This window comes from Hyperolius riggenbachi, chromosome 3 (assembly GCF_040937935.1).
Source record: "Hyperolius riggenbachi isolate aHypRig1 chromosome 3, aHypRig1.pri, whole genome shotgun sequence".
NCBI classification, from domain to species: domain Eukaryota; kingdom Metazoa; phylum Chordata; class Amphibia; order Anura; family Hyperoliidae; genus Hyperolius; species Hyperolius riggenbachi.
The window spans coordinates 442,459,419-442,472,582 of record NC_090648.1 but is presented as its reverse complement, the minus strand read 5'-3'; the positions used below and the strand labels follow the sequence as shown (position 1 = coordinate 442,472,582).

Below are 13,164 nucleotides of genomic sequence, written 5' to 3'. Positions count from 1 at the left end.
TTGTCTCTGCTGACATGTGGGCATGCTGCTACCAGGTGCTCAGTCGACTTTCAGCCAAAACACGATTTCCTCACCTGGTTCCTTCTGTCAGCTGAAGTAGCAGAACTCCTCTCTGGATTGGTGGGCCTGGGCTCTACACACGATGCTGTCCTGGATGCTTCACAGACACACGAATCCTCTGGCAGATGACACACCTGGGACCGGTTCTCCACAAACTGATCGGCCAGCTTTGCAGCATCCCTCATTGTTAGAGGCTTGCGATCCAGCACCCACATTTTCACCTTTGGAGGACAGCAGCTCAGGAATTGTTCTCTCAAACAAAGTTCTTTTAAGTCCTCCAAAGTCCTGACACTACTGCCCTGAATCCACTGATTAAACATGTGTGTCAGCTTCACTCCAAATTCAGCAAACGAGTCTTTTGAGGTCTTAAACAAGGATCGGAAAGACTGTCTGTATGCCTCTGGAGTTTTGGCATACCGAGCCAGCAATGCCCGTTTCACTTCCACAAAGTTAATTCTTTGCTCCAGAGGCAGCAATTTAAAAGTGTCACTGGCACACCCTGTCAGCTTTCCTAACAGGATGCGATGCCACTCACTAGAGTTGGGCCGAACGGTTCGCCGGCGAACGGGGTTCGCGCGAACTTAGGTGGTTCGCGTGCGGGTACCGCACGCGAACCTTTTGCGGAAGAAGTTCGGTTCGCCCCATAATGCACCTGAGGGTCAACTTTGACCCTCTACATCACAGTCAGCAGGCCCAGTGTAGCCAATTAGGCTACACTAGCCCCTGGAGCCCCACCCCCCCTTATATAAGGCAGGCAGCGGCGGCCATTACGGCCACTCGTGTGCCTGCATTAGTGAGAGTAGGGCGAGCTGCTGCAGTCTCTCATATAGGGAAAGATTAGTTAGGCTTAACTTCTTCCTGGCTGCATACCTGTTCTGTTCAGTGAGCCCTCAGCCCACTGCATACCTGTACTGTGATCCTGCCACTGCATAGCTGTTCAGTGATCCTGCCACAGCATACCTGTTCTGTTCAGTGAGCCCTCAGCCCACTGCATACCTGTACTGTGATCCTGCCACTGCATAGCTGTTCAGTGATCCTGCCACAGCATACCTGTTCTGTTCAGTGAGCCCTCAGCCCACTGCATACCTGTACTGTGATCCTGCCACTGCATACCTGTTCAGTGATCCTGCCACAGCATACCTGTTCTGTTCAGTGAGCCCTCAGCCCACTGCATACCTGTACTGTGATCCTGCCACTGCATAGCTGTTCAGTGATCCTGCCACAGCATACCTGTTCTGTTCAGTGAGCCCTCAGCCCACTGCATACCTGTACTGTGATCCTGCCACTGCATAGCTGTTCAGTGATCCTGCCACAGCATACCTGTTCTGTTCAGTGAGCCCTCAGCCCACTGCATACCTGTACTGTGATCCTGCCACTGCATACCTGTTCAGTGATCCTGCCACAGCATACCTGTTCTGTTCAGTGAGCCCTCAGCCCACTGCATACCTGTACTGTGATCCTGCCACTGCATAGCTGTTCAGTGATCCTGCCACAGCATACCTGTTCTGTTCAGTGAGCCCTCAGCCCACTGCATACCTGTACTGTGATCCTGCCACTGCATACCTGTTCAGTGATCCTGCCACAGCATACCTGTTCTGTTCAGTGAGCCCTCAGCCCACTGCATACCTGTACTGTGATCCTGCCACTGCATAGCTGTTCAGTGATCCTGCCACAGCATACCTGTTCTGTTCAGTGAGCCCTCAGCCCACTGCATACCTGTACTGTGATCCTGCCACTGCATAGCTGTTCAGTGATCCTGCCACAGCATACCTGTTCTGTTCAGTGAGCCCTCAGCCCACTGCATACCTGTACTGTGATCCTGCCACTGCATACCTGTTCAGTGATCCTGCCACAGCATACCTGTTCTGTTCAGTGAGCCCTCAGCCCACTGCATACCTGTACTGTGATCCTGCCACTGCATAGCTGTTCAGTGATCCTGCCACAGCATACCTGTTCTGTTCAGTGAGCCCTCAGCCCACTGCATACCTGTACTGTGATCCTGCCACTGCATAGCTGTTCAGTGATCCTGCCACAGCATACCTGTTCTGTTCAGTGAGCCCTCAGCCCACTGCATACCTGTACTGTGATCCTGCCACTGCATAGCTGTTCAGTGATCCTGCCACAGCATACCTGTTCTGTTCAGTGAGCCCTCAGCCCACTGCATACCTGTACTGTGATCCTGCCACTGCATAGCTGTTCAGTGATCCTGCCACAGCATACCTGTTCTGTTCAGTGAGCCCTCAGCCCACTGCATACCTGTACTGTGATCCTGCCACTGCATAGCTGTTCAGTGATCCTGCCACAGCATACCTGTTCTGTTCAGTGAGCCCTCAGCCCACTGCATACCTGTACTGTGATCCTGCCACTGCATAGCTGTTCAGTGATCCTGCCACAGCATACCTGTTCTGTTCAGTGAGCCCTCAGCCCACTGCATACCTGTACTGTGATCCTGCCACTGCATACCTGTTCAGTGATCCTGCCACAGCATACCTGTTCTGTTCAGTGAGCCCTCAGCCCACTGCATACCTGTACTGTGATCCTGCCACTGCATAGCTGTTCAGTGATCCTGCCACAGCATACCTGTTCTGTTCAGTGAGCCCTCAGCCCACTGCATACCTGTACTGTGATCCTGCCACTGCATACCTGTTCAGTGATCCTGCCACTGTATACCTGTTCTGTGAACCCGCCACTGTATACCTGTTCTGTTCAGTGGACCCGCCACTGTATACCTGTTCTGTGAACCCGCCACTGTATACCTGTTCTGTTCAGTGGACCCGCCACTGTATACCTGTTCTGTGAACCCGCCACTGTATACCTGTTCTGTTCAGTGGACCTGCCACTGTATACCTGTTTAGTGAACACGCCACTGCATACCTGTTGTGTTCAGTGAACCTGCCACTGCATACCTGTTCTGTGAACCCGCCACTGTATACCTGTTCTGTTCAGTGGACCCGCCACTGTATACCTGTTCTGTGAACCCGCCACTGTATACCTGTTCTGTTCAGTGGACCTGCCACTGTATACCTGTTTAGTGAACACGCCACTGCATACCTGTTGTGTTCAGTGAACCTGCCACTGCATACCTGTTCTGTGAACCCGCCACTGTATACCTGTTCTGTTCAGTGGACCCGCCACTGTATACCTGTTCTGTTCAGTGGACCTGCCACTGTATACCTGTTCTGTTCAGTGGACCTGCCACTGTATACCTGTTTAGTGAACACGCCACTGCATACCTGTTGTGTTCAGTGAACCCGCCACTGTATACCTGTACTGTTCAGTGAACCCACCGCATCAGTGCGCATACCTGTGCAGTTAAGTGAACCCACCTACCTACGTGAGTGCACGCAGTGTGATATACCACTCCGTGCATACCCGATATGGACAAAACAGGTAGAGGAAGAGGAAGAGGTAGTGGCAGAGGCAGAGGAAGGCCACCCGGCAGGTCTGCGCGAGGTCGTGTAAATGTAATTTCGTGTGGACCTGGCCCACAGTACAGTGCTCGGAAGAAGGCACGTCCCATCACCTCCCAAGATTGTCAGGACGTGGTTGAGTATTTAGCGACACAGAACACCTCATCTTGCTCAGCCACCAGCGCTACTACTAGCACCACTTCCGCTGCATTTGACACTTCGCAAGAATTATTTAGTGGTGGTGAAATCAATGATGCACAGCCATTGTTACAGCCAGATGAATTTTCACCAGCTCATATGTCTGCGTTACGCGACAACACTATGGATGTAACGTGTAAGGAGGATGAAGGACCTACACATTTGGATTTTTCTGAGGCAAGCGAAGCTGGGCAGGATGATTACGATGATGACGATGATAGGGATCCTCTGTATGTTCCCAATAGAGGAGATGAAGAGGGGGACAGTTCAGAGGGGGAGTCAGAGAGTAGTAGGAGGATAGAAGTTGCTGAAAGAAGCTGGGGCAGCTCTTCGTCAGAAACAGCTGGTGGCAGAGTCCGGCACCATGTATCGCCAGATTCGCCACCTATGTACAGCCAGCCAACTTGCCCTTCAGCATCAGCTGCTGAGGTGCCCACATCCCAGGGTGGCTCAGCGGTGTGGAAATTTTTTAATGTGTGTGCCTCAGATCGGACCAAAGCCATCTGTTCGCTCTGCCAACAAAAATTGAGCCGTGGAAAGGCCAACACTCACGTAGGGACAAGTGCCTTACGAAGGCACCTGCAGAAAAGGCACAAACAGCAATGGGATGGCCACCTGAGCAAAAGCAGCAGCAGCACACAAAAGCAAAGTCACCCTCCTTCTCCTCTTCCTCCTTCAGGTGCATCATCTGCTTATGCCGCTCTCTCCCTTGCACCTTCACAGGCACCCTCCTCCACTCCGCCTCTGCCCTTGAGCGGTTCCTGCTCCTCTGCCCACAGCAGCAGTCAGGTGTCCGTGAAGGAAATGTTTGAGCGGAAGAAGCCACTTTTGGCCAGTCACCCCCTTGCCCGGCGTCTGACAGCTGGCGTGGCGGAACTGTTAGCTCGCCAGCTGTTACCATACCGGCTGGTGGACTCTGAGGCCTTCCGTAAATTTGTGGCCATCGGAACACCGCAGTGGAAGATGCCAGGCCGCACTTATTTTTCCAGAAAGGCCATACCCCAACTGCACCGTGAAGTTGAGAGGCAAGTGGTGTCATCTCTTGCGAAGAGCGTTGGGTCAAGGGTACACCTGACCACGGATGCCTGGTCTGCCAAGCACGGGCAGGGCCGCTACATTACCTACACAGCCCATTGGGTGAACCTGGTGGTGAACGATGGCAAGCAGAAAGCGGCGGACCAAATTGTGACACCTCCACGGCTTGCAGGCAGGCCTCCTGCCACCTCCTCTCCTCCTGCTACATGCTCTTCGCTGTCCTCCTCCTCCTCCTTGGCTGAGTGGCAGTTCTCCTCTCCAGCTACACAGCCCCAGCTCCGCAGGGCCTATGCTGCATGCCAGGTACGACGGTGTCACGCCATCTTAGACATGGCTTGTCTCAAAGCGGAGAGTCACACTGGAGCAGCTCTCCTGGCTGCTCTTAAGAAACAGGTGGATGAGTGGCTGACCCCGCACCACCTGGAGATAGGCAACGTGGTGTGCGACAACGGCAGCAATCTGCTTGCCGCTTTGCATATGGGGAAGCTGACACACATACCCTGCATGGCACATGTCATGAATCTGGTGGTTCAAAGATTTGTGGCAAAGTACCCTGGCTTAGCGGATGTCCTGAAGCAGGCCAGGAAGTTCTGTGGGCATTTGAGGCGCTCTTACACAGCCATGGCACGATTTGCAGAAATTCAGCGTAAAAACAACATGCCGGTGAGACGCCTCATTTGCGATAGCCCCACTCGCTGGAACTCGACCCTCCTCATGTTCTCCCGCCTGCTAGAACAGAAGAAAGCCGTCACCCAGTACCTCTACAACTGGAGTAGAACGAAACAGTCTGGGAAGATGGGGATGTTCTGGCCCGACAACTGGACAATGATGAAAAATGCATGCAGGCTCATGCGGCCGTTTGAGGAGGTGACCAACCTGGTGAGCCGCAGTGAGGGCACCATCAGCGACTTAATTCCCTACGCGTACTTCTTGGAGCGTGCTGTGCGTAGAGTGGCGGATGAAGCTGCGAATGAGCGTGACCAGGAACCGTTACGGCAGGAACAGGCATGGGACCAATTTTCATCAGACCCAGCTGTTTCCTCAACACCTGCGGCAGCACAGAGGGGGGAGGAGGAGGAAGAAGAGAGGTCATGTGCAGAAGATGAGTCAGACTCAGAGGATGATGAGCAAGGTGTTTCTTTGGGGGAGGAGGAGGAGGAGGAGGGGACAGCGGCAGGAGAACAACCGCAGCAGGCGTCGCAGGGGGCTTGTGCTGCGCAACCTTCCCGTGGTATTGTTCGCGGCTGGGGGGAGGAGGTTGACTTACCTGACGTCACTGAGGAAGAGCAAGAGGAGATGGAGGGTACTGGATCCGACTTTGTGCAGATGTCGTCTTTTATGCTGTCCTGCCTGTTGAGGGACCCCCGTATAAAAAACCTCAAGGGGAATGAGCTGTACTGGGTGGCCACACTACTAGACCCTCGGTACAGGCACAAAGTGACGGACCTGTTACCAACTCACCGGAAGGTGGAAAGGATGCAGCACATGCAGAACCAGCTGTCAACTATGCTTTACAATGCCTTTAAGGGTGATGTGACGGCACAACGCCAGCAAGGTACCACTGCCACTAATCCTCCTCCCGTGTCCACGCAGTCAAAGACAGGACGCTCCAGCGATCTCATGGTGATGTCGGACATGCGGACGTTCTTTAGTCCAACGCCTCGCCGTAGCCCTTCCGGATCCACCCTCCACCAACGCCTGGAACGGCAGGTAGCCGACTACCTGGCCTTAAGTGTGGATGTAGACACTGCTGTGAACAGCGATGAGGAACCCTTGAACTACTGGGTGCGCAGGCTTGACCTGTGGCCAGAGCTGTCCCAATTTGCCATCCAACTTCTCTCCTGCCCTGCCGCAAGCGTCCTCTCAGAAAGGACCTTCAGCGCAGCTGGAGGCATTGTCACAGAGAAGAGAAGTCGCCTAAGTCACAAAAGTGTTAAGTACCTCACCTTTATAAAAATGAATGAGGCATGGATCCCGGAGGGCTGCTGCCCGCCCCAAGACTAAGTCAGTCCCCGCACATACAGCATCTCTGCCTGCACGCCGTGTGACTGGCTGCCTGGCCTGCCCCAAGAAGACTAAGTCGCTCCCAGTCCCTCCACACAGCATGTCTGCCTGCAGGCCGCTTCACTACCTTCTCCGCCACCACCAACAGGGTCCGGGACTCCAGGCGGATTGCTGAATTTTTTAGGCCGCTGCTAGCAGCGGCCGCTGTAATAATTTTTCGGGTGCGTGTACATGACTGCCTAATTTTTCTGGCTGCACTGCGGGCAGCTGCAACAACAAAAGAAAAGGCATGAACATGCGCCCATTCCCCTTCGTGATCATTACCTTGCCGTGGTGAAGGGGCTTGCGTATCACAATGGAGCAATGACCGGCGCCTAGATGAGTGTCTCGGGGGGCACACCCACGATAATAAGGTCGTTGCCTCATTGTGGTCAGACCAAATTTGATCAGCTGGACAGTCACTGTTCTGTCATTCAGCTACATCAGCCAGGTGACTGACCATATGGGCTGTAAAGCCACCAAAACCTGCACTCTCGCCATGGTGCGCACCAGTCCAGCACGGCCGTCACTACACAAACAGCTGTTTGCGGTGCGTTACACGATGAGTTTGGTGCGTCAGTGTGAAGCAGTACCTTAATTACACTACCTGATTGATGTATACACATGCAAGATGTTTGAAAGCACTTTAGGCCTGTCATTTAACATTCAATGTGATTTCTGCCCTTAAAACGCTGCTTTGCGTCAAATCCAGATTTTTCCCGGGGACTTTTGGCATGTATCCCACTCCGCCATCCCCCCCTCCAGGTGTTAGACCCCTTGAAACATCTTTTCCATCACTTTTGTGGCCAGCATAATTAATTTTTTTTTTCAAAGTTCGCATCCCCATTGAAGTCTATTGCGGTTCGCGAACTTTAACGCGAACCGAACCTTTCGCGAAAGTTCGCGAACCCGGTTCGCGAACCGAAAATCGGAGGTTCGGCCCAACTCTACCACTCACTGGTTGGAATACAGTGTGTCTCACAAATGAGTTCAAAAGTTTCCAAGTAGGCATCAATTTCCTCTTTACTTTCATCAAACATGGGGAATAAGGAATACAGTCTGACAGTGTCCATATGTGGCTGTGACATTCCCCCCTGAGATCGGTACACATTCTGTGCCATCATCTCACTCAGTACTCTGAGCAATGTGTGAAGCATGTCCTCACCTCTGGCAACACCTTCCTGGGTCTGTTCCTGAGACTGTTCCTCCGAGCCTTCATCGGTCTGCACATCTCCACCTTCACTTGGTGCCTCAGCATTACTGCTAGCTTGTATCCTCTCCATCAAAAGTTCCACAAGCTGAGGTTTCTTCAGCCCATCAGGATGTAAGCCCCTCTTACGGCATAATTTCCGAAGGGTAGTGATTTCCAGCTCCTGCAGCATCTCCTCCATGCTTCTGGTCTTCCAAAGTCTGCTCTGTCCCAGCACTGCTCACCAATATTTCATGATATGGCATGAGGGCTGTCCATAAACAGTGAGCAGACATTGAATCCAATGACGAAAACTTTATTCTGATCCATACATCAGAGAACTTCCATCAATACAGGAGCATACAGCTTTCACCTAGCTGTCCCACACCAGAATGACCCCCTCTCTCTCTCTCTACCAGACAGTATATCAAGCTTAGCAAACAGACATCAAATGTTAGCAGATGATAAGAGTAAGGCCAGTCTGCTAACAGACAATAGAATAATGGCCAATGCCCCGCCTGACTCCAGTAACTTACAATCAATGCAGAGACTTAAGGTCCGTACACACGCCGGACTTTAGGCAACGACGGGTCCGTCGTTGCCTCCCGCTGGGTGGGCGTGCCAGCGACAGTCCGGCGTGTGTACGCTCTGTCATCAGACTGATACGGCTGTTCCTGAGCGATCCGCCGGGCGGATCGCTCAGAAACAGCCGTATCAGTCTGACGACAGAGCGTACACATGCCGGACTGTCGCTGGCACGCCCACCCAGCGGGAGGCAACGACGGACCCGTCGTTGCCTAAAGTCCGGCGTGTGTACGGACCTATAGCCTAATCACAGCAAACACACAATGCAGGAATAAAATACAGTTAGTAAAAATACAGTTATATCATATATCACAGGTGGGGAGCGGGGACATCCCCCCCCCCTTAACCTTGGGCTCTCCTCTCAGCGCTCCCCTCCTGCAATCTTTAGTGTCAGTGGGCAGCAGCAGCAGCGGCGGCAGGATAACACATAACTCCCTCGCCCCAGAGGTCTCCGATAAAGTAAGTGCTTCGTGTCACTTCCTGTGTAAACAAACAGCTACCAATCCAAACAGCTACCAATCCATTTTTAAATACAAGTGTAGTATCATCATAACTACTTCCTGTGGTAGTATAATCTCAGTAAGTGAGACTTTCCATTCCATTGATTAAAGTGTACCTGAGATGGGGCCCCTTTAAAAAGTTACACATACTTGGGGCTTCCTCCAGCCCTTTCTGGCCTGATCACTCCCTCATCATCCTTTGTTGCCTTCTCCTTTACCCGCAACTGGCCCCAAAAAATCCTCGCCAGTCAGCACAGGCGCAATCTGGCCAGGCGTGCTCCTCCCTCTTGCTCCCGTCGCCAGGACCTTTGTGCACCTGTGCAGTAGTACTATGCAGGCATAGAATGCTTCAGGCTGCGTGAATGAAGTGCACATGCGGCCTGGCCTCGCAGTTGGCACCAGACCAGAGGACTTTCCGGGGCCAATTGCAGAAGAATGAAGAGTCGTATAAGGACAGCGTGGGAGGGATCAGGCCAGAGGGGACTGGAGGAAGCTTCTGGTATGTATGTTTTGTCCATATATGCTTATCTTAGGTTTCCTTTAAGTTAGTTACCAATCATTTTTTTCTGGTCTAAATCGTCAATGTTCTACAGAGGGAGTATACTAGCACCTTGGCTGTTTGGCACTGAATATGGTTGCTTACTGTAGTTGTGTGTACTGTGTTACGGCTTGATGACTTAATCAACTATATCTAGATGTGGAGTAGATAAATATGCTTGAAATGTCTCAAGATTGGATTGATTTTAGCAACTTTTTAAAGATATTGACATGTCAAACCCATATTGTACAGAATGGGCTGTTAATTTGTGCTCAAACTGATAGCAAAATAGCTGCAGCATGCGCTGTTCTTTGTAGATTTTTCTTATTATTATTATCTCCCTTCACTTCTAATCATTTATTTATCAGCACTTCAGTGAACACTGAAAATGGGTATGATTACTGAAGAGTTTGTATTCTCCTATAAACAATGGCAATGACAAACCTGTAATTTAAAATAGAGGTAAAACCATCTCAATATTGTGTTTGTAAACCAAGTCTAATATTTAATTCTATTCTATTATTTAATTAATAGATTATATTAATAAAATATTATTGAATTAATTTATTATATTTTAAGCATTCTTTAAAAAGGAACTCCAGTGAAAATAATGTAATAAAAAAGTGCTTCATTTTTACAATTATTATGTATAACTGATTTAGTAAGTGTTTGCCCATTGTAAAATCTTTTAAATCCCTGATTTACATTCTGACATTTATTACATGGTGACATTTTTACTGTTGGCAGGTGATGTAGCTGCTGCATGCTTTTTTGGCAGTTGGAAACAGCTGTAAACAGCCATTTCCCACAATGCAACAAGGTTTACAGACAGGAAACTGCCAGGAGTACCACGGTCCTCAGAGTTTCTTGTGGGAGGGGTTTCACCACAATATCAGTCATACAGTGCCCCCTGATGGTCTGTTTGTGTAAAGGAATAGATTTCTCATGTAAAAGGGGTATTGGCTACTGATTGGGATAAAGTTTAATTCTTGGTCGGAGTTTCTCTTTAAGCACAATTATAAGTACTGTATACAAAAACTTGTGCAATAATTGTTGGTCTTGTGTCTGTGAAAATCTCTGGTCTAACATTCAGTAACTATGGGTTGTGTATGGCTGTTTATTGTATATGGGTATAAGTGCCCAAATACTCTATTACAGTGAGAGTATTTTTCCATTCCTGCTTAAGGTGGTATTTCAATGCCTCTGGGTATGTCTGGAGCAAGCAGGAAGATACTTAACTCCCTGTAACTGGTCCAGCTTGGTTTCTTATCCACTTAGTTTGGGAGTAGTAGCATTGCTAATTGGCTTGTGGTCCTTGTTCCTGGATCAGCTTTTTTTGACCTTGGATATTCTATTCTGCCCCTAATAATGACCTTAGCCTGTTTTCAACTTTATTTTGTCTGCCACAAACTATTCTACCAAGTGACTATGCTCTGCCTGGTAATGACGTTGTGCAAGCCCCACCCTTTGCCTGCCTATAGACTTCCCTTCTACCTCTTTAGTCCACAACCTCTCTCTTGGTATTTCTGCACTGGATATGACCAGATAGTGATTTGGGTTTTGTGTCTTGGATAAACCCCTTCCTTTCACTGCTGTCAGAGCTAACATGCTCTGATCCATTCATCTTTAGCCATCAAATGTGACTCTTGTTTAAAGGATGCATCAGGTAAAATATAAAAAAAAGTTTCACTCACCTGGGGCTTCTTCCAGCCCCTAGAAGTCTGTTATGTCCCACAACGCAGTTCCACTCTGAGCAAGGCCTCTGCTCTCCCCTCCGGAAGATTGTGATCCACTACTGGGGTCTTCCACTCTGCACTTGCGCAGTTCAATTCACTCTGAACTGCACAAGCATAGAGTGCTCCTGCCAAGAGGCACGTGGCATTACCGCACAAGTGCAGAAGATCCTGACCCAGCCACGGGTCACAATCTTCCGACTCAGAGCGGAATGGAGTCGTGGGACCTAAAAGACTTCTAGGGGCTGGAAGTAGCTCCAGGTGAGTGAAACTTTTTATTTTTTATTTTGCCGGATGTGTCCTTTAAGACATTCAGAGTGTTATGCTTGCTCATTTTATATTTTCTTTTCAAAATATGACCACCTTCAAGAGCTGTCTGTTCTCTACTGCCCTATATAGCCTGTCCCTTAGCAAATGCCACCATTATAATGAGATAATCCACCAGTTGGTGTTTTTAATATTGTGATTAATCAGCATATCTTAAAAGGAACCAGTGGCCATGCAGATCATGGCAGAAGGACAAGTATTTATCAGTGCTGTAAGGGACAATAATGGATTTATAACCTATTATCTCCAGCATGGTCTTAGTGAACTGAGGCCTATATCTGAAAATGTATTTGTTGAGCAGTAGGGTTTGAGATGCCAGTAAGAAAAATTTTAAATGGATTTTTAAGGTACTTTCTAAACTATTGTATTGTACATGTATCTGTCTTTATGTAAATTTGGTTTTTCACTAATTACAAGCACAATTTAGCTTTAAAGTAAGACTTGTAAAGGTGTCAATAAATGATCCACAATTTCTCCATTTGGGTATTTTAAACAAAACCTGTGAGTTTTGGGGTAAAAAAATTAGATACTTACCTTGGTAGAGAGAAGCCTCTGGATCCTCCGGAGACTTCCCCCGTCTTACTCTTTCTTGCCATTCCAGCGCTGGGACACCCAAAGATCACCAGCTGTGCTCCCATAAGATAAGAGAACGAGCACGGCCGCACTGCACAGGCGCAGAATGGCTTGCACCTCCATGTTAGCATGGAGTTGCCACTTGGGCTTTGCAGAAAAGCCAAGCCCATTCAGCCTCATGCTAACATGCAAGTATGTGCCGTCTGCACCTGTGCAGTATGGCTGAGCTCTGTTGACAAGCCCTTGTAGACCGGTTCCTGGGGCGTCCCAGCACCGGATCGATGGAAGTGAGGTGGACAAAAGAAGCCTCTGGATTATCCAGAGCAATCCCCCTGCTTAGGTGAGTACCCGTTTGTGGTACTTTATTCATTACGGCTACACTTTTCAAAGAAAATGGAGCTCCACCTTACATATTTTTAGTTAGTTATTCACTGTATGTGTTTTCTAAGACAATATAATTGCTCATGAACAGCAAAGCAAGCATACTGCAATTTAAAGATGCATTATTGTGGTACTCGAACAAAATACTGCTCTCAGCAACTTATCAGTAAAAGATGATGTAAATGCAATAAGCTGATTTGTTATTATTGACATGGTTTATTGCTGTGTGCACTGCATAGTTATGCCACAGTTATACTGCTGAGATTGCCATGGTACTGTCTGTATTGGTTTATATTTGAAATGTTCTTTATCCATCCATTAATGTATTATTTCTTTTATACAGTGCTGTACATATGGAAGGAGCAGCAGTCTTACGTGGCGCAGCTGTAGGACTCGAACCACAGTGGCCAACAGTTTCCAGCGCAACTACAGGTAAAGTACTCTCAAAAACTGCACATTCTCACAATGGGTGCATGGAAAAAGGGCGCAAGGTAAAACGAATTGGCGCTGGTGGATAACAAAATCTCAATAATGATAAACATTGTTAACGATAAATACCGTTTTAAAAAAAAGGGAGTTGATAACGAAAATA

The 13,164-nt window shown here is 49.0% G+C and overlaps 1 protein-coding gene across 15 annotated transcripts in view; it reads left to right on the top strand.

Moving 5' to 3' along the window:
• LOC137564209 (protocadherin alpha-C2-like) overlaps nt 1-13,164 on the top strand; it is a 362,151-nt gene that overhangs the window by 302,780 nt on the left and 46,207 nt on the right. For all 15 annotated transcript variants that reach the window (XM_068277787.1, XM_068277788.1, XM_068277784.1 and 12 more), the window contains one exon: nt 12,916-13,004. In XM_068277787.1, coding sequence (XP_068133888.1) covers nt 12,916-13,004 — 89 coding nt within the window. The remainder of the gene's footprint in view (nt 1-12,915; nt 13,005-13,164) is intronic.